The 19,887-nt window shown below is 34.7% G+C and overlaps 1 protein-coding gene across 1 annotated transcript in view; it reads right to left on the bottom strand.

The window, feature by feature from the left end:
• Nucleotides 1-19,887, bottom strand: part of LOC126767382 (phosphatidylinositol phosphatase PTPRQ-like) — a 40,718-nt gene that overhangs the window by 15,973 nt on the left and 4,858 nt on the right. The window contains exons 3-4 of the mRNA XM_050484916.1: nucleotides 14,957-15,387; nucleotides 6,370-6,455 (exon numbers count right to left, since the gene is read on the bottom strand). Of these exons, the coding sequence (XP_050340873.1) occupies nucleotides 6,370-6,455; nucleotides 14,957-15,387 (517 nt within the window). The remainder of the gene's footprint in view (nucleotides 1-6,369; nucleotides 6,456-14,956; nucleotides 15,388-19,887) is intronic.

The following is a 19,887-nucleotide window of genomic DNA, read 5'->3' as shown; positions in this document are numbered from 1 at the left end:
ATGAAGCGCGAAAACAGACTGCGTTAGACGCATTTAGGCCTCTGTGCTTCACAAGCTGGCCGAGTTATTGCTCGAAAAATGAAAAAGTGGCGACTAACAGAAGGTTTCAAAACCGGAGCAAACCCTTGTAGAATCCCCGAAGGTGATCTGGTAACTGATACTCAAAGCATACTAAAATTATGAAGAGAACATTTCTCCATCCTGCTGAGTGGCAGTGAAAGCAACACGCCAGGAGAAGGCGAATCCTATTCCCTAATCGATGACGATGAAGCAGATGTTCCATTTACCGACCATGAAGAAGTTTGAATAGCAATTACCCGTCTGAAGAAAAACAAAGCGGCGGGGAGCTTCTCTGTGGAAATATGGTCGGACAAGAGCGTGCCCGACGATTGGAAATTAAGTGTACTCTGCCCAATCCACAAAAAGGGAGACCGCACAATCTGCACCAACTACCATGAATAAGCATCCTCAACATCGCGTATAAGGTTCTATCGAGCATATTGTGTCAAAGATTAAAGTCAGCCGTCAACAATCTGATTGGACCTTATCAGTGTGGCTTTAGACTTGGCAAATAAACAACCGACCAAATATTCACCATGCGCCAAATCTTGAAAAAGACCCGTGAAAGGAAAATCGACACACACCACCTCTTCGTCGATTATTCAACAGCACAAAGCCGCGATAAGCTTACTAAACTCACGTTGAGCAACACCAAAACCTTCATCAGGATCGGGAAAGATTTCCGAGCCGTTCGAATACGAAGTTTGATTAAGCGACTAATCTTGCGGATTCTTCAAACTACTACTGGAGAAAATAATTCGAGCTACAGAGCTGAATTGAGAAGACGCAACCTTTTATAAGAGTATACTGCTACTGGCGTGCGCCGATGATAGTCGTCGCATTCGCGACTTGGCTTCCACGTCCCTCTTGACAGTAATAACTTCGAAGTTGTAGATAATTTCGTTTATCTTGGAACACATCATTAACACGAACAACAATATCAGCCTCGAAATGCAACGCGAGTGAGAAAGCAATTGAGAAATAAAGTTCTCTCTCAACGAACAAAAACCAAATTTTAGAAGTTTCCAATTCCATACATTCCCTCTTCTAGTATATATACAACATTGAAAGTTTAACACGGCTACGATAGGTTCATGTCGTCCGAATGGAAGAAAACAATCCAGCTCTCTTATTCGCAGCAGAGAGAAGCAGAGGAGGAAGTTTTCTTAAATGATATGGCTTACTTGGATGATGCCATTGGTCAAACCTCTTATCCCTAATACAAATAATTTCGATCTTCTGGTTGATGTGTTCCACATTAAATCAATACATATATTAAATTTAGCCTCTGTGGTCGAGGTAATGTCAAATATATATGACTCATTTGAAGATGGATGAATTCTTCTATGTCAAGGTCAATAGTAGAATAGAAAAAATTGCATATTAATTTTGCTTTATTTATGAAAGTACATGTATGTATTTCGTTATGAAAATAAGTATTTATGTAAAAGAATGGGTTTCTTTTAATTTTGTGTTTGTTTTTCCAAGCAACGAGACTTAAAGAAACGGCCTTTGGCGAGTGTGATGCTTTTTTGAATTTGGTAAGCATACTCCGATTCGGTGAAGCCTTTTACTACATTCTACAAAAAAAGTTGAAACCGTATGTAGTTATAAATTTCTTTCAATGATAAAAACACGAAAAACTTACCAAATAGTAACGCATTAAAGTGCTTCACTTTCTTCAATTTTAATTAGTCTTCTTATATGCCTTTTCGAGAATATTCTTTTATATCTTTATTCAAAGTTTAAACACAAAAATAAACAAAATTTTTAATTAAATCTTATATGTATATAAGATTAAAAAAATGGCGTGAGATGCAGTAAGATATATGCTGATAAGAGGGATTAGTTTATTATTGCTCGAGGAGAGCATTCAGTCGTGTAGACTTCAGCCAAATTCAGCATGTGGGCACCACGAAAGAATTACATACTATATACCATATTAAAATTAAGGATCGTTCACAACAAATGTTTTCTAGCAACACATTTGTATCTTAACGTTTGCTTTTACGTTGTATGTGATTTTGGGATCCTTCATTTTTATCGCTCATATTACTACCATTACCGTGGACCTGTCCTTTCAAAAAAATGTTGTAATTCCCAATGTTTTGACAACAATAGATTTGCTGCTTTTCTCGTAACAATTCACAAAAGCGAGAAAACGTTCCGGTATGTAATTGACTTCGAGACGGATATAACGCAAAATAAATGTACTTCGCTACCGGCTGTTTCGAGTACTCCTGCCCAAGGGACGATGTCTTTAGAAAAAAATTGATATACCATGAAGAAACTTTCCAAGCCCTGAAAATGCCATTAATCTAAATCTTATTAAGTGCTATAATTCAGTTCAAAAATTAAGATAAAAAACGTAATTTGCTACAGACGTACCCCATATAGCGTAACGGATTTGAAAACTAACAAATGTGCGAAAACTCACTGAATTTATACGTCAGAACCATTATATTACACAACCAATAGGTGATTGAGGGCTTCATAGTACTATGGCGAAATGTGTGTAACTGCCTGGCACCGTAAACTTTTGGGTGAAATTTTGTATCTCAATAGCACGCATACCCATCAAATAATACAATCAAAAGTTTCTACAAATAATGCCTTTAAAGCATGACATATCTGTTGCGCTTAAATCTAGAGTCTAATCCTTATATTCTTAATAAGGTATGAGTCATAAAGATACCAAATATGATTATAATCGATTTATTATTTACTCAATTCTTTCGCAACCTTTTGCTACAGAGTTTTGTTTGTTTTGTTCACCTATGGGTTGTACGTATCACATAAATCTAAGCGAGTGCACCCACTTATGGCCAAAAGATTTGGAAAAAGTGGACGCGGCTCTGCTCTCTAATAAGTTTAATCTATATATCTTCGTGACTACTAAAGATACAACAACCAACAACAATGCATGAAAGAGGAAGATAGCCCGACTTACTCCTCATACAGATCATAACTACTCCCCCGGTACAGTTCATAACTACTGAAAGCGCAATAAATCAACAACTAATGGTGTGAAAATTGGACGATCTGACCGACTGATTTCGACAAAATTTAGTACGTGGCATTTTTCTCATATTCCTATATCACAGCGTGAATATGAGAAAAATCGGACTACAACCACGTCTACTTCCTATATAACACAATTTTAAAATTCAATTGATTTTTTAACTTTCCAGTACACAAATCAAGAAGTAATTAATATAACGGGATAAATTTTGCACTAATAACTCCGGTAAAGTATATCACTTTATGACCAAAAATTTTCAAAATAAAACAAAACTGTTCAAGCCAATAAATACCGAATAGTATGTGGGCCCCAGTAACTATAGTTGATTTTTAGCCGAAAATATCGGTCAATATGTGAGATATACTATTGAAATTCAAACAGAAACCTTTGCTAACAATAGTTTTTCTGTGTATATCGGGTCAATATTTCCCCCCCATATACCTAATAAAAGATTTTCAAACTTCCAGATGACTTTACGCTGAATATATCGACCAATATTTAAAATATCTGAATGAAAATTACAGAGCGTGTTTTACTCCTAACAGTATATCCTGGTGTCTAAAATAAATATATTGGATAAATAAATTGGGCGAAAACTTGACCTAGTCCCATTTAACTAATATCAGGATTTTCGAACATCCGGCTGACTTTGCTCCATACTAAGATATGATTGTAAATGATGTACCTTAATGAAACCCATGGAACATATTTTAAGTATGCGACATAATAGCTAATAGATAGAATCGGTAAAAAAAATCGTCGATACTACTCCAACTCCCATAGCTTATATAAAACAAGTAAGGAAGGGCTAAGTTCGGGTGTCACCGAACATTTTATACTCTCGCATGGTAAAGTGATAATCGAGATTTCATTATACGTCATTTACATATTTTTCAAATACCGTATTTTTGTAAAGTTTTATTCCGCTATCATCATTGGTTCCTAATGTATATACTCGTATTATACAGAGAAGGCATCAGATGGAATTCAAAATAGCGTTATATTGGAAGAAGGCGTGGTTGTGAACCGATTTCACCCATATTTCGTACATGTCATCAGGGTGTTAAGAAAATATTATATACCGAATTTCATTGAAATCGGTCTAGTAGTTCCTGAGATATGGTTCTTGGTCCATAAGTGGGCGGCGCCACGCCCATTTTCAATTTTTAAAAAAGCCTGGGTGCAGCTTCCTTCTGCCATTTCTTGCGTAAAATTTAGTGTTTCTGACGTTTTTTGTTAGTCGGTTAACGCACTTTTAGTGATTTTGAACATAACCTTTGTATGGGAGGTGGGCGTGGTTATTATCCGATTTCTTCCATTTTTGAACTGTATATGGAAATACCTGAAGAAAACGACTCTGTAGAGCTTTGGTTGACATAGCTATAGTAGTTTCCGAGATATTTACAAAAAACTTAGTAGGGGCCGGGGCCACGCCCACTTTTCCAAAACAATTGCGTCCAAATATGCCCCTCCCTAATGCGATCCTTTGTGCCAAATTTCACTTTAATATCTTTATTTATGGCGTAGTTATGACACTTTATAGGTTTTCGGTTTTCGCCATTTTGTGGGCGTGGCAGTGGGCCGATTTTGCCCATCTTCGAACTTAACCTTCTTATGGAGCCAAGGAATACGTGTACCAAGTTTCATCATGTCATGATATCTCAATTTTTACTAAGTTACAGCTTGCACGGACGGACGGACGGACGGGACGGACGGACGGACAGACGGACGGACGGACAGACAGACATCCGGATTTCGACTCTACTCGTCGCCCTGATCACTTTGGTATATATAACCCTATATCTGACTCTTTTAGTTTTAGGACTTACAAACAACCGTTATGTGAACAAAACTATAATACTCTCGTTAGCAACATTGTTGCGAGAGTATAAAAATAAGTTGGGTTTTTGTCTGTTCGCTATAGCTGACTAAACCGTTGCATGAAATGAAAATGTCTAATTCACATTCAAAACTCATGTCAATGTTGAGTATTGCAGTTTGGTGAAATCGATCAAATAGTGCAAGTACGTCACCAAAGATCGCCATATGGCGGTTTTTGGCCTTGAACGAAATGAGATCAGCAAGTATCTAATGGGTCGATACGTGTACTGCAATTAAGCGTTTTGTAAGATATTTTCTTTTGCAATTCATGAACATTTTCCGACTGTTGTTCATCTCGCAGTTCATTTGGAGAAGGCCAAAGGGTGTATTTCAACCCAGGGATTGCAGTACAGCCAGCGGACACACTGTCAACAAAAAAATTGACATTGACGAGTTGTTTCTCAACTTGCGTCAGTGATCCGTTTGCGAGAATATTTCTCTATTCGGAAATGCCTTCATATTATAGATGGAATGCATCGTCGAACAAATGGTTACGCAGTGAGCTAGGCCAAGCGGTAGATGGACATCAGGGCGTGTTCTCAACTAATGCATTGGAACTAATTTATACAATTCACCCGAAAAACGACGATTGCTTCTACCTTCGGTTGCTATTAACTAATGTACGCGGTTCCACTTCATTTGAGTCATTGGTTATTGTGAATGGTGCGGTGTGTGCAACTTTTTGAGAAGCATGCCAGCAATTGCAATTGCTGGAACATGATAGCTACTTCGCATGCAACTGAAGTTCGCACAATTTTCGCGAAGATCATTTCGACATATCAGCCTTCAAATCCGCGTCATTTATGGGATACGAACAAAAATGACATTGCCGAAGACATTTTATATCGTATTCGCTAAGAATTGGATATGGGCAAATTTCGGTTGATACTTCCAGCTGATGAAAAAAAATTAAAATAAACTCAAAATATACATTTATAAAGCATAAACCTAAGCCAAGTTGCTTATAACAGCAAACAATCTTAAGATATTTTATTCCATAAGGAGGGAAAATAAACATTTTATACTATCTCCTTAAAAAACTCCAAACAATCTACACAAAATATTCATTTCAACAAAAGGGCTTCGCAAAAATATTTTTTGTTTATTGATTTTCACTTTTACTTTCAATTTAAATATTTTTGATAAATCTCAAAATGACAGAAAGCATGTGGTTGTGCCAGAAAGGTTTATAGCTTTGGGTGTCTTCAATGAACAATATTACATAATTTCAGTGGTCTCTTCCACTCTATTATGGTCCAGAACTCCATTTGCTTTGAAATAAAAATTCAAAATTCGGTTGACACACAAACCATATGTGCTTAGCATACTACAATATATACTATACGTCGGTCTTTGACATAAGTTTTATGTTCTAGGTAAGCATTAACGTAACAAGTTATACTAACCTGTATGATGTATAAGGTGAAAGTGGAGCCAAAAATGCTTTAAATGTTACTCCTTTGACTTGACCCTCCACGTATTGTCTGGCGACCTGCGACCATAAAGAATTACTCGTACTTGAATTTTAAAATGGATGTAAATACATAATTCCGAACATATAATAATTAAATTGTTATCAATTGTCGTATTATTCCTATAAAATATTTTGAGAGTAATTTATCATAATAAATAAATTATTAGTTATATGAAGGGTAAGGGGAAGTATTAATCCAGTTTTATTAATTGTTGACAACACTATCCATAAATAATACTCTCTATATTTATATATAATTATCTACACACCTTTGGTACCTCGGGCTTAGAGCTTTGACCTACTTTCGATAACAGATAACTTCTTTTATACTAGTACATATGTATAATCTAAAATGAAACATTGGGTTTTTATGGCTTATTGAGTGAAGCTTTAGAAATACAATTTATTCTTGGTTTCAACAAGACGGTGCCACTTCCCACATGTCGCATCAGTCAATAGATTTGTCAAATATTAAAGTATACTTATGTCTATGGAGCAAAACATCATGCGTGTCTTTCATCAGTTACCAGTCGAAATGCTCGAACGAGTCATCCAAAATTGGACTCAACGGGTAGACCACCTGAGTCGTAGCCGCGACCAACATTTGAATCAGATAATGTACAAAAAATAAATGCCAAATGAATGATAATAAATATTCCCCATTAAATTTGAAGTTTCTGTGTTTTTTCTTTGAAATGTAAGGAACCGCGAAATGGGACACCGTTTATTTTCTTGTAATTACTTCATGGTTTAACATTTAAAAAATTCATACTCGCACCGTATTCATAGTACCGTTATTTCTAATGAAAAGTTAGCAATTTTTGTTCTGATTCGGTACAAAATTTAAAAACTTTTAAGTAATTATAGCGCGAATGAGGGTTTAAGAAAACAAAAATAAAATAAAATTTAGGAATTTGTAGGAACTGAATTATCAGATGGGGAGCCTTAATTGATTAAAGTAATGAGTCTGACTAAGCAACGTGTGCCTGAAAATTCATGTATGTACATACATATATTGCAATTCGTGGAAAATATAAATTTCGTGTCGAAGAATTCCATTAATGAAGAGAAATTTAATTTGGATTGACCAGATGGTCTTCATAAATATTGAAGATATTTGAGACGCCCACGGAAGACATATCATAAATGCGTTCATGATGGTAGATCATATGGTATGAACAGCATTTTCACCAAAAGGAAAGTACAAAATATGCTTTGTGCCATGCAAAATAAATGCAGAAATCTACACTGATTTGTTGGAAAAGGAACTCCCTGATTTTGCAGATAATTTGCATGGTGATGAATAAATTCTCCATTGCACCAAAACATTTAGCGAAGAAGGCAAAAGCTTTCTTTAACTCTATGATTGCTCGTGTGGCGTGCCTTAAGTCCAGATTTTCCTTCTGGGAAAATTTATGCATTCTTCAAGCAATATGGCAGCCTTAAGCAACTAAGGTTAGGTTTTTAGCAAAAGCTTGTAGTCAACAACTGGGTATTATGGGTATTAACTATTGGGAAACGTTTTCGCCAGTAATTCGATATTAAACAATTCGTATGGTACTTGCAATTCCTGTTGAGAAAGAGTTACATTTACATCAAGTGGACATCTCAAATGCATATCTTAATAGCAATATAACAGAAGAAGTTTATATGAGACAACCGGAAGGTTTTATAGATCGCAAAAATCCGAATAAGCTATTATATTAAAACTAAATAAGGCTATTTACGGCCTACAACTGTCAGGTAGAGCGTGGAATAATACACGCGATACAGCATTAAAAACTTTAGGTTTCAATCCGTGTATCTCAAACAAGGAGGCAAAGAGTACAACTACCATACATGCCAGTATATGTTGATGACTTACTATAAGCATGTTCTAATGAAAAATAGATTAAAAATACAAAACGCATACTAAGGTCAAAGTTTAAATTACAAAATGGTAATATATTGAAGTTCTTTCTTGGTTTCGAAATAGAACGTGAGGGTAAAACAGGTGCAATTTCTGTGTGTCAGAAAAAATATATCAGAGTGGTTGAGTGTACACGGAGAGAACTAATGTCGTACAGTAAACATTCCTCTCAACTAACATGGGAAAAACCACCTCAACATCGCATGTAAGGTTCGAGCGTAAATAAAGACTGAAGATTTTCACAGTGTGCCAAGCCTTGGAAAAGACCTGTGAAAGGAAGACCGACGTACACCACCGCTTCGTCTATTTTAAAGCCTCTTCCGACATCACGAAAGCTGCCTCTATTCCGCCATGTCTGAAATTGATATTCCCGCAAAGCTACTACGGCTGTGTAAGCTGACGTTGAATCATTGTAGAATCATGCAAGTATCAAAAGAATCATATCAACAGCTGAGATCATCTGATCGAAATAGTTGATTTTTCGGCACAGAGATTTAAATAAAAGGACTAAAAAATAGTAAAGAGGTTGCAACATAAGCGCGTTGCCAATATATTTTGGGTGTTCGGTTCCCCAGGATGCCTAATTTCACCCATATAATATGTACAATACTAAGCAAAACTACTTGTGATAATTTAAACAAAAATAGATATATTCTTCAAATATTTTTAATAAAATAGGCAAGATTTACCAATATTTTGATACAATAAATAAAATTTTAATCAGAACTAGGTAAATTACATACTCACAAATTACTTAAAATATTTAAAGTAATAAATTGTATGGCACTACCCAGCAACACACTCTTGCCTTTTTTAAGGCATTTGGCCGTTTTAGTAGTAGAATATTTAGGAAACCTTAATAAAGTGCCTGGCCTTTTGCCCTGTGTCTCCCTCATTCTATAGCATTCTTAATGTAATTTCTGTCATTTTATAGGCTTTCGCCTGTGTATGTATGGGTGAAAACGATAGGATTTGTTACTTGTAGGTTTCTACAATGCGTTGTACAACGCCAAATGCTCCAGTTCGATCGGGAAGGACCTCTCCGAGCCGTTCTATACAAAGCGAGGTTTCTGACAAGGAGAACGGTGGCAGCATCTTAATTTATGATCGTTAGGATTAGATGTTTTTGCTAACACTTACACTTCTATTCTGTGAACTTGAACAATTAATAAAAGTAATCAAGTTTTTTATCAAATACTTGTACTTTTTATATCTGATTTATATCATATTGCGGAAAACTGTATGCATCTACAACGTAATCATTCACATTCATGAATATAGTAAAGAGAAACAATTGTTCACAATAAAATAATTAAAAATAATATTTTTTTACTATTTTATTTAAAAGTTTTAACGACTTAGTTACATTAGTGTGTATTACTAAAATGAAAAAAAAAATCGATTAAAATTTTTGGTTGCTGGCTTTTTATTCGGTTCAATTCCTTTTACAGAAAAGTTGCATTTAAAATTAAAAAAAACTTATATAAAACAAGTAAGGAAGGGCTAAATTCGGGTGCAACCGAACATTTCACAATCTTGCAACTGGCAAGAATCAAAGCCAGCGAAATACTTTAAAGTGTAAAACCATTCCACCATGTTTGAAAATATGATATTAGTTATGTAGGGGCTAGGCCATTTCAGTTATCACACAATGACCGACATTTTCAAGCAAAAGTCAACTATAGGTTCCGGGGTCTAACAGTTTTTATTTAATTTAAACAATGTTTGGTCATAAGGTGGCATACACTGAAGGCATTATTCTTTCAAAGTTCTATCCCGTTATTTTAATTGCTTCTTGATTTGTGTACAGAAAATTGAACGAATCAAGTGGAATTTAATTACTTATGTATACATATAATTAAGACAAATAATATGTTTATACAAATTATAATTGTGGATGAAATATAATACGCTATATTCTTGTGGTATTTTAATCCTTATATTTTTCTAGTATTATTTATATAATCTATTTTAATTTCTTCAAAAAAAAAAAAACTTTATTGACATAATATATTTCCTCTAGTATCGGATAGTAAAATTTTATTGAAATATTCTTTTTACAATTGAAAATTATTGTTGAAGTAGTTTAAACGTGCAATCTTTCCCTTTTGTCACAATTTCGAATTAAGTCTATGCTATTTAAATTTTTTAGTGACAGTGTTTCTTCACCTATTTCAATTATTTCTGTAACTTTAGTTGCGATTTTGTAAAAACAAAATGCTTAGAAGTGCGTAGTTTATTTATTATTTTGAATTTTTTGTATGTATTAGTTTTATTATGATAATAGTAGAAGAATGTTTCTGATTTCGAAACTATTTCCCTCATTTGTCTTTTTGTAGTAGGTTCCAGAACTCTTAAATATTGAAAGGTCTTTGAAAAATGCTCATTTAATTTGACTTGTTGATTTAGTGTTGTGATAGAATTTTGAATGTTTATACTTATGAATTTTAAGTAATGTTCAATGTCTTTTTTATCATTGTCAACCATTGTCCCGAACAAGTATTTGTTAGCAATAAACAAACTATGTTGATTAATCCTCTTTTGATTTTTTTCGATTAGACTTTGGTTTTTAATATGGCAAGTTCATTTGTAAGCAATTCGCGATATGATTTTTGTAATATGGCTATTTTGTATTAAATTGATTTAATTAAATTTAAAATTTTATAGGGATCTACTGTGTGCATAATAAAGTTTGAAGATGTTACGAGAGATATAGAGATGCCGAACTCATCTCTCATTGGCAGTGAGAGAGAATTTCAGAACGTCAAAACCTTCTGAACTCGATCAGCTGTCAAAGCTCAGGAGGTTTTGACGTTTAGCAATTGCAAACGAGGGATGGCCAGATTGAAATCTTACCAAAAAAAATATGTAAACGGAGTAATTTGTTGCACCGTTCAAGACCACTTATAAAAAGTTTAAAGCAATGAAAGTTAAATAAGTTTGTGAAATTTAAATGTACTTATACGAGTATTTGATGAAACATTTTGTAGTTTGAAATATTATAGGATTAATTTTCAATTTAAAAGTATGAAAAACATTTATTGATTGAGAGCTAACAAGCTTAAATCCTTCTATTGGGTATTCAAAGGGCAAAAGTCATCCCATAAAAAGATTTAAATAGTTTCTCCATATATTAACCGACCTCTATAAGGTAATTTGATATCGTAATAAGTGTTGCCATCAATAAGAGTGTTATCCAATTGATCTGAAGATTTTCTTCGCTTAATATTGGATGTATGAATGTTTTATAATCTTAGTTTCATTTTTTTGTTATGTATTTTTGTTTAACCCTAATGCCTTAGGAGTGTTATTATTAATTTTCATTAATCCCAGTATGTCCAGTTCCATTTTTATGATATTTTGCGAAATGCCGGTATATTTCGTTGTCGTAAGTCATGTTGTTAGCATGATACTATTCTAAAAGTGACTTTTTCCAAACACTATTTTTTTCTAATTTTTTTTTTTTTGTTTATCAATTGATTTGTTCGTAAATTATTTGAATCGTTCAATTTCGGTCGTTTGCTTCCTTTATTTCGACTATTCAAAAGGTAAATTATTCAGTGAAACCTTTATGTGCGTTTCATACAAAGTGATCAATTATAGATTGAAATTTGTTACGAAGCCACGAAGAGGTCGCGCTAATATCGGTCGGCGTTCTTTTTGCCATCAACATACTTACATTGGCAGCCCAAGAAACATGCACGAGTGCTTGCAATGCAAAATGGCCACAGATTACGGAATTATTGAGTCGAGGTCAATCAGCCAGATCGTCACGATGTCACAGCAGGACTTTTCAAACAACAGTACGATGTATATATGGTGATGTTACATGCTAAATGTATTCTGTTGAGTGGCAAAAAAAGGATTTGCCGCATGCAAACATTCTTCTTTGGATGGTGGATGATGGTTACACCAGATCAAATTGATGAAATCATTTCTGCGGAAATTCCTGATGCAGAGAAAGATCCAGTATTATGCGAAGTGATAAAAACCAATATGGTTCATGGATCTTACGAACACCACAACCCCACTTCGGTTTGTATGTCTAACAATAAATGAAGGAAACACTATCCACGTGCTTTTCTTTCGGAAATACAAACTGGAAACGATAGATATCCACTGTATCGGCGTCCCTCACCAGTCAATGTCAGAACATTCAGCATTCAATTTAGAGGAATGGATATCGACGTTGACAACACATGGATCGTACTATATTCACAATTATTGTCTAATTCCCATTCAAAACTCATATCAATGTTGAGTATTGCAGTGCGATACCTACTTCGCATGCCACTGAAGTTCGTACATATTAGCCTTCAAATCCGCGTCAATTATGGGATATGAACAAAAATGACATTGCCGGTGACATTTTATATCGTATTCGCTAAGAACTGGGAATGGGCAAATTTCAGTTAATACTTCCAGTGGTTTGATATCAATTCCACCAGCCTTTTGTCCTTCACTTCAACGAAAGATGAACTCATCACGAATGTTTACCCGAACATTGGCCAAATTATTGTAACTACTATTGCTTTAGTGCACTTGCAATTTTAGCTGCCAAAAATGCCGATGTTAATGACCTAAACTGGAGGATTCTAAATCGAATTCCGTGAGGTTTGCGTTCATACAAATCGATCGATCGTCTTGATTTAGTGAAATTTATAAATTCTTTGGAGAGGTTTGGTATGCCGCCGCATCATTTGCGTCTCAAAGTTGGATCTGTCATTATTATGTTTCGCAATCTTCGTGCGCCGAAACTGTGTAATGGAACCCGACTGATTATGACGCTGCCATCGAATACAAGGGGCAGAATGCTTGATTCTACGAATTCCTTTGAGTTCCAACGACTTGCCATTTCAGTTCAAACATATTCAGTTTCCAGTGAAAATTGCATTTGTGATGACAATCAACAGGACACAAAGATAGTCGCTAGAAGTACGGGGCATAAATCTAGAAATTATATGTTTTTCACACGGCCAGCTACTATATAGTGGGTACGTGGCGTGTTCACGAGTTGGAAAACCATCTTATCTGTATATATACGCACCGGAACAGAAACCAAAAAATGTTGTTTATCAAGCAAACTGAAATGAAAGGATAATCCTTCCTTTAATTTTATTTGCATCTATGTACCCACAAAAGGCAGATTACAATCAGGCGATCTCAGTCGTGTACATTTCTTGGAAAATAGTTTATTATTATCTTACTTTATAAAATGCTGGTGATGCGCGAATGTGTGATGTTGTCAGTGCTGCCAAAATTTTCTCGTAGAACGAGATGTTTTCTCAATTACAAAAAATTACCTTAACATCAAATTAAAACAAGTAAGGAAGGGCTAAGTTCGGGTGTCACCGAACATTTTATACTCTCGCATGATAAAGTGATAATCGAGATTTCATTATCCGTCATTTACATATTTTTCAAATACCGTATTTGTGTAAAGTTTTATTCCGCTATCATCATTGGTTCCTAATGTATATACTCGTATTATACAGAGAAGGCATCAGATGGAATTTAAAATAGCGTTATATTGGAAGAAGGCGTGGTTGTGAACCGATTTCACCCATATTTCGTATATGTCATCAGGGTGTTAAGAAAATATTATATACCGAATTGCATTGAAATCGGTCTAGTAGTTTTTGAGATATGGTTTTTGGTCCATAAGTGGGCGACACCACGCCCATTTTCAATTTAAAAAAAAAGCCTGGGTGCAGCTTCCTTTTGCCATTTCTTCCGTAAAATTTAGTGTTTCTGACGTTTTTTGTTAGTTGGTTAACGCACTTTTAGTGATTTTTAACATAACCTTTGTATGGGAGGTGGGCGTGGTTATTATCCGATTTCTTCTATTTTTGAACTGTATATGGAAATGCCTGAAGGAGACGACTCTATAGAGTTTGGTTGACATAGCTATAGTAGTTTCCGAGATATGTACAAAAAACTTAGTAGGGGGCGGGGCCACGCCCACTTTTCTAAAAAGATTGCGTCCAAATATGCCTCTCCCTAATGCGATCCTTTGTGCCAAATTTCACTTTAATATCTTTATTTATGGCTTAGTTATGACACTTTATAGGTTTTCGCTTTTCGCCATTTTGTGGGCGTGGCAGTGGGCCGATTTTTACCATCTTCGAACTTAACCTTCTTATGGAGCCAAGAAATACGTGTACCAAATTTCATCATATCTCAATTTTTACTCAAGTTACAGCTTGCACGGACGGACGGACGGACAGACGGACAGACAGACATCCGGATTTCAACTCTACTCGTCATCCTGAATACTTTGGTATATATAACCCTAAATCTGACTCTTTTAGTTTTAGGACTTACAAACAACCGTTATGTGAACAAAACTATAATACTCTCCTTAGCAACTTTGTTGCGAGAGTATAGAAACAATTTTTAAAGGTTATCATATTAATTTATATTGGAATATTTGTTTATTGTACTTATTTTAATAACATGTTAATGAAATCAATTTAGAAGGGAACCAAGACCAAAAGGAGTTTATCAACATATTTGTTTCATACCATGCCTACCTATACTGTGGGATATTTTAACAATGTCAAAATTTGCAACTATATGAATATAAAATACATAAACAGTCAGTAACTACCTTATATGTGGCATTTCCGGGCTTGCTTTCTTCGCACAGGAATCTTGCTATTATAGTTTCACATTTGTTATTGAAGTTTGAATCAACAGCGCTAAGCTCGAGAGCATTTGGATACTGAGCCAACGCTTGTATATTACTTGCCATTGCTACCTTTGCTGCAGTTTCGACTTCTGTAATTACTGGTTCCCCATCAGTATTGCCAGTAGTTGGAATTATCTGAATACTATATAACTGACACGCATAAAGCCCAGTAATATAGATTGAGGTGGCATTTGTTTGTTTATCAAAACGTTGACTAGATGAGTTCTTATTAATCCAACCCGTCAAACGATATTCTATTACACATAAATCAGCAAATTGGGAAGGGCTCCATGAAATATTTAATGCTTGTGTTTCTGATATAATGTTGACAGCTTGGACAGGTGTAGGTTCTGCAAATAATATATGTATTTAGAATAAAAATATCTGTCATTAGTCCCAATAGAAAACCCAAAGAGTGTTCACGTAATATAATAGATATATGTATAGTATCGGGTGATTTTTTTGAGGTTAGAATTTTCATGCATTAGTATTTGACAGATCACGTGGGATTTCAGACATGGTGTCAAAGAGAAAGATGCTCAGTATGCTTTGACATTTCATCATGAATAGACTTACTAACGAGCAACGCTTGCAAATCATTGAATTTTATTACCAAAATCAGTGTTCGGTTCGAAATGTGTTTCGCGCTTTACGTCCGATTTATGGTCTACATAATCGACCAAGTGAGCAAACAATTAATGCGATTGTGACCAAGTTTCGCACTCAGTTTACTTTATTGGACATTAAACCAACCACACGAATGCGTACAGTGCGTACAGAAGAGAATATTGCGTCTGTTTCTGAGAGTGTGGCTGAAGACCGTGAAATGTCGATTCGTCGCCGTTCGCAGCAATTGGGTTTGTGTTATTCGACCACATGGAAGATTTTACGCAAAGATCTTGGTGTAAAACCGTATAAAATACAGCTCGTGCAAGAACTGAAGCCGAACGATCTGCCACAACGTCGAATTTTCAGTGAATGGGCCCTAGAAAAGTTGGCAGAAAATCCGCTTTTTTATCGACAAATTTTGTTCAGCGATGAGGCTCATTTCTGGTTGAATGGCTACGTAAATAAGCATGCGATTTAACGCCTTTAGACTATTTTTTGTGGGGCTACGTCAAGTCTAAAGTCTACAGAAATAAGCCAGCAACTATTCCAGCTTTGGAAGACAACATTTCCGAAGAAATTCGGGCTATTCCGGCCGAAATGCTCGAAAAAGTTGCCCAAAATTGGACTTTCCGAATGGACCACCTAAGACGCAGCCGCGGTCAACATTTAAATGAAATTATCTTCAAAAAGTAAATGTCATGAACCAATCTAACGTTTCAAATAAAGAACCGATGAGATTTTGCAAATTTTATGCGTTTTTTTTTTAAAAAAGTTATCAAGCTCTTAAAAAATCACCCGATATATACAAGTAAATGTTTCTCTCTTTTACTTTTCTAGTATAACAAACAAATGTACATATGTATACGCCTTACATTGGATGTAACAATATGAAGAGTAGATATAGAAATATTTTTTTTTTATAAAAATGTATTTTATTTGCAGGCATATAAACATTTCGTTGCAAAATGATAAACTTCTCTATTCGCGTGGCTGTATTACTTAAGCTCATGGTACCGTGGATTGCCGTATACACAATGGATAAAAATAACAGAAGCAAGCATGTGTATTATACATTTTGGTTTTTATTTAAGGAGGTATTCTGGTCTAGAAATTAAAAAAAATCGATTTTTTTTTTTTTTTATATTTTCAAAGTTTGACTATTCAAGAATATGTGTACAAGAGGATTTTTCAAAATTCAAATTATTTTCGGAGATATAGGCATTTTTCTGACCCGGCATCCAAACTGGTTCGGCCGGAACTAATCGAACAAAAGACTTTACGCGAAACTTTAAACGCGTTTTTCTCAAAACTGACTTTTTCGGAACGATACCCACAATTTCTCAGGTTCTAATTGACCTATTTACTTTTGTATAGAGTCTTCTTTATAGGCTTGTCTATGATTGGAACTAGTCCCATTCCCAAGTTTTTATTTTTATTATTTTTTAAAAATTCGAAATAGTCAGAAAAAGTGATCCAAAAAAACTTTTTTTTTGCCATTTTGTGAAAAAAAAAATTTCCCACCTTTCCGTAGTTCCGGCCATTGTGACATTATTCTAGATTAATAAACGTTTTTTTTTAGTTTCAGATAACTAGGAGGGTTGGAATCATGGTTATGGTCACGTGGAAATTTTTAGAGATCCCCCACTTCGTCAACTCGAAATTTTTTACTTTTTTTAGTTTTTAATTTTTTTCTGTACTCTTCTAAAATTAACAAATAACTAATAAAAAATGGATAGTAAAAATATTAATTGCCTTTTTTTTACGACACTTTAAAAATTACCTGAAATTCATTCTTCTAGTTCAGAATACTCCCTTAAAGGAAATCAATTATTTGTGGACCACAAATGGGAACCTATAAATCGGAAGCAGCACACAACAACCCATTATATGCCTGCGTGCGGAGCATGCCAAAACAGTACTTAAAGTAGGCAAAGTAAAGATCGAGTGGTCTATCTAACGAGTGATATTGGACTCCAAATTAAAATTTAAGAAACACCTGGCGTATACTTCGGTTATGGCAAACATAATATATAATGACGGGCATCCACTCGTGGGAACCTACACTTCCACCTAACCAAAATACTGAGTTGACATATTATATATAGTATGCTTTGGAAGCTAACTGTTTCCGATTCCATCGCGACTTTAGTCCATATTGTTCGACGTGTTCACAGTTCATATTCCATGAAGTTATTTTAAATGCGGTGGTGCTGTGGGAGAGATATGAGTTGGCAGTAGATTTGGCTTAGCGGATTAAAGGTCCGCACTTCGGCTTTCGATGCTTTCTCTTATTATAAAAAACATCGTGGTTATAAAAATTAACCGCAACCACTATATATATATACATATATACACTTATAAGCAAATTTAGTTTTTATTATTTTGGTTTTTTGTTAAATACAGCGAATAAAAGTATACCAATTAGTTTACGTTAACTTTTGCTTTATAACCAATAGTAAAAGTATGTATAATAATATAGATGTAATAAATAAATAACTTAAAATAAAATGTTTTTGGAAATTTCAAAAATATTTTTAATTTTGGGTAAACTAGAGCAATTCAGCTTTGTGTTTTTTTATGTGACACTGCTGAATAAGTGTAACAAAGTGGTGAAAGTGTGGAGGATTGTCACCCCGCTATGGCGCGTTCAGCAGTTTTGAAGTTTTGAAGACATAGTGTTTCACTAATTTTAACCACTTTTGACTGGCTGGGTTCAATATGTTTATATATATATGCATGGACATGATAATATTGCTGTAGAAGTACTATCTTTGCTCTTCAATGCAATTCTTAATATCGGATACTATCCTAATTCATGGAAAAAGTCGCAGATTATTTTGATAGATAAACCTGAGAAAGACTTAACACAGCCGTCTTCATACAGACCAATCAGTCTTCCACCCTGTCTTTCTAAAATATTTGAAAAATTGTTACTATCAAAGATGACTCCTTTCCTCCAAAATAGTATAACAACACCGCACCAATTCGGTGTTTCGTGAAAAACATATCACGATAGAGCAAGTAAATAGACTTACTAACGAAATAAGAAAAACATTTGAGCAGAGAGAGTACTGTTCAGCTATATTTCTAGACGTGGCTCCGCCCTTTTATATATATAAGATTAAAAATATTCTATCTTTAGAATTATATAAAACATTGGAGTCTTATTTAAAACAATATACAATTTATTGTAAAGGTGGGAGATTTCATATCTGATGAACCACAGATAAGGGCTGGTGTATCACAGTGTTTTGGGCCCAACTCTATACATAATATATACAACAGATCTTCCAATAGTTAATATCATGTTGATTTCAACTTTTGCGGATGACACAGCTTTATTGAGCCGTAGCAAATGCCCCATTATAGCATCAATAATATTAGCGGAGCACTTGAGTTCTGCCGAAGAATGGCTAGCCAACTGGCGTATAAATGTGAATGAACGGAAGTGTAAGCATGTTACATTTTCGCTAAGGCCAAAAATGTGCCCGGCAGTAAAAATAAACAATATTTTAATACCCCAAGCGAACGTAACTTATCTTGGTATTCACCTAGATAGAAGACTTACGTGGAGAAAACATATATCTAGTAAAATAATTTGCATGAAGATAAGAGCTGCAAATTTAAATTGGCTTTTAAATAAAAACTCCAAACTTAGCCTAGACAACAAAGTGCTTTTATATAATGCGGTCATAAAGCCGATTTGGATGTATGGCATTCAACTGTGGGGTACGACCTGTGCAACTAATATTGATATAATATAAAGGTTCCAATCAAAAATGCTTGGAACAATCACGTGTTCATCATGGTACATGCGTAATGAAAATATCCATAAAGACCTTGCTATTTTTATGGTAAAGAAAGAAGTAGAAGACAGCAGAATTAAATACATATATATCTAAACTGCGAGATCACCCAAACCCTTTCGTTTTTCGGATGTCGAGATAAACCATTTTTATCCCCAAAAACTGAAGCATTCCCCTCTCTTACACTTCCAGACCGAAGAACACCGGAAATTATTTATCCTTTCATTTATGTTATATTCTATTCCTTCTCCAATGGGTTTCTCCGTGGTTCTAAATATAACAAAAACTCTTTGGAACGTAAAAAAGTAACCTGTCCCATGAATGTGGGTATATATGTAGAGTTTCCCCAGCATTTGTTTAGCACTTGTTGCATAGTTATTTGTCTGAAGGAATTTGACAAGAAGGATCAGAAAGGTGTTCTAAATAAGTAAGCCC

Source organism: Bactrocera neohumeralis, unplaced genomic scaffold (genome assembly GCF_024586455.1).
Source record: "Bactrocera neohumeralis isolate Rockhampton unplaced genomic scaffold, APGP_CSIRO_Bneo_wtdbg2-racon-allhic-juicebox.fasta_v2 ctg584, whole genome shotgun sequence".
Lineage (NCBI taxonomy): Eukaryota > Metazoa > Arthropoda > Insecta > Diptera > Tephritidae > Bactrocera > Bactrocera neohumeralis.
This window is presented reverse-complemented; position numbering and strand designations above follow the sequence as displayed.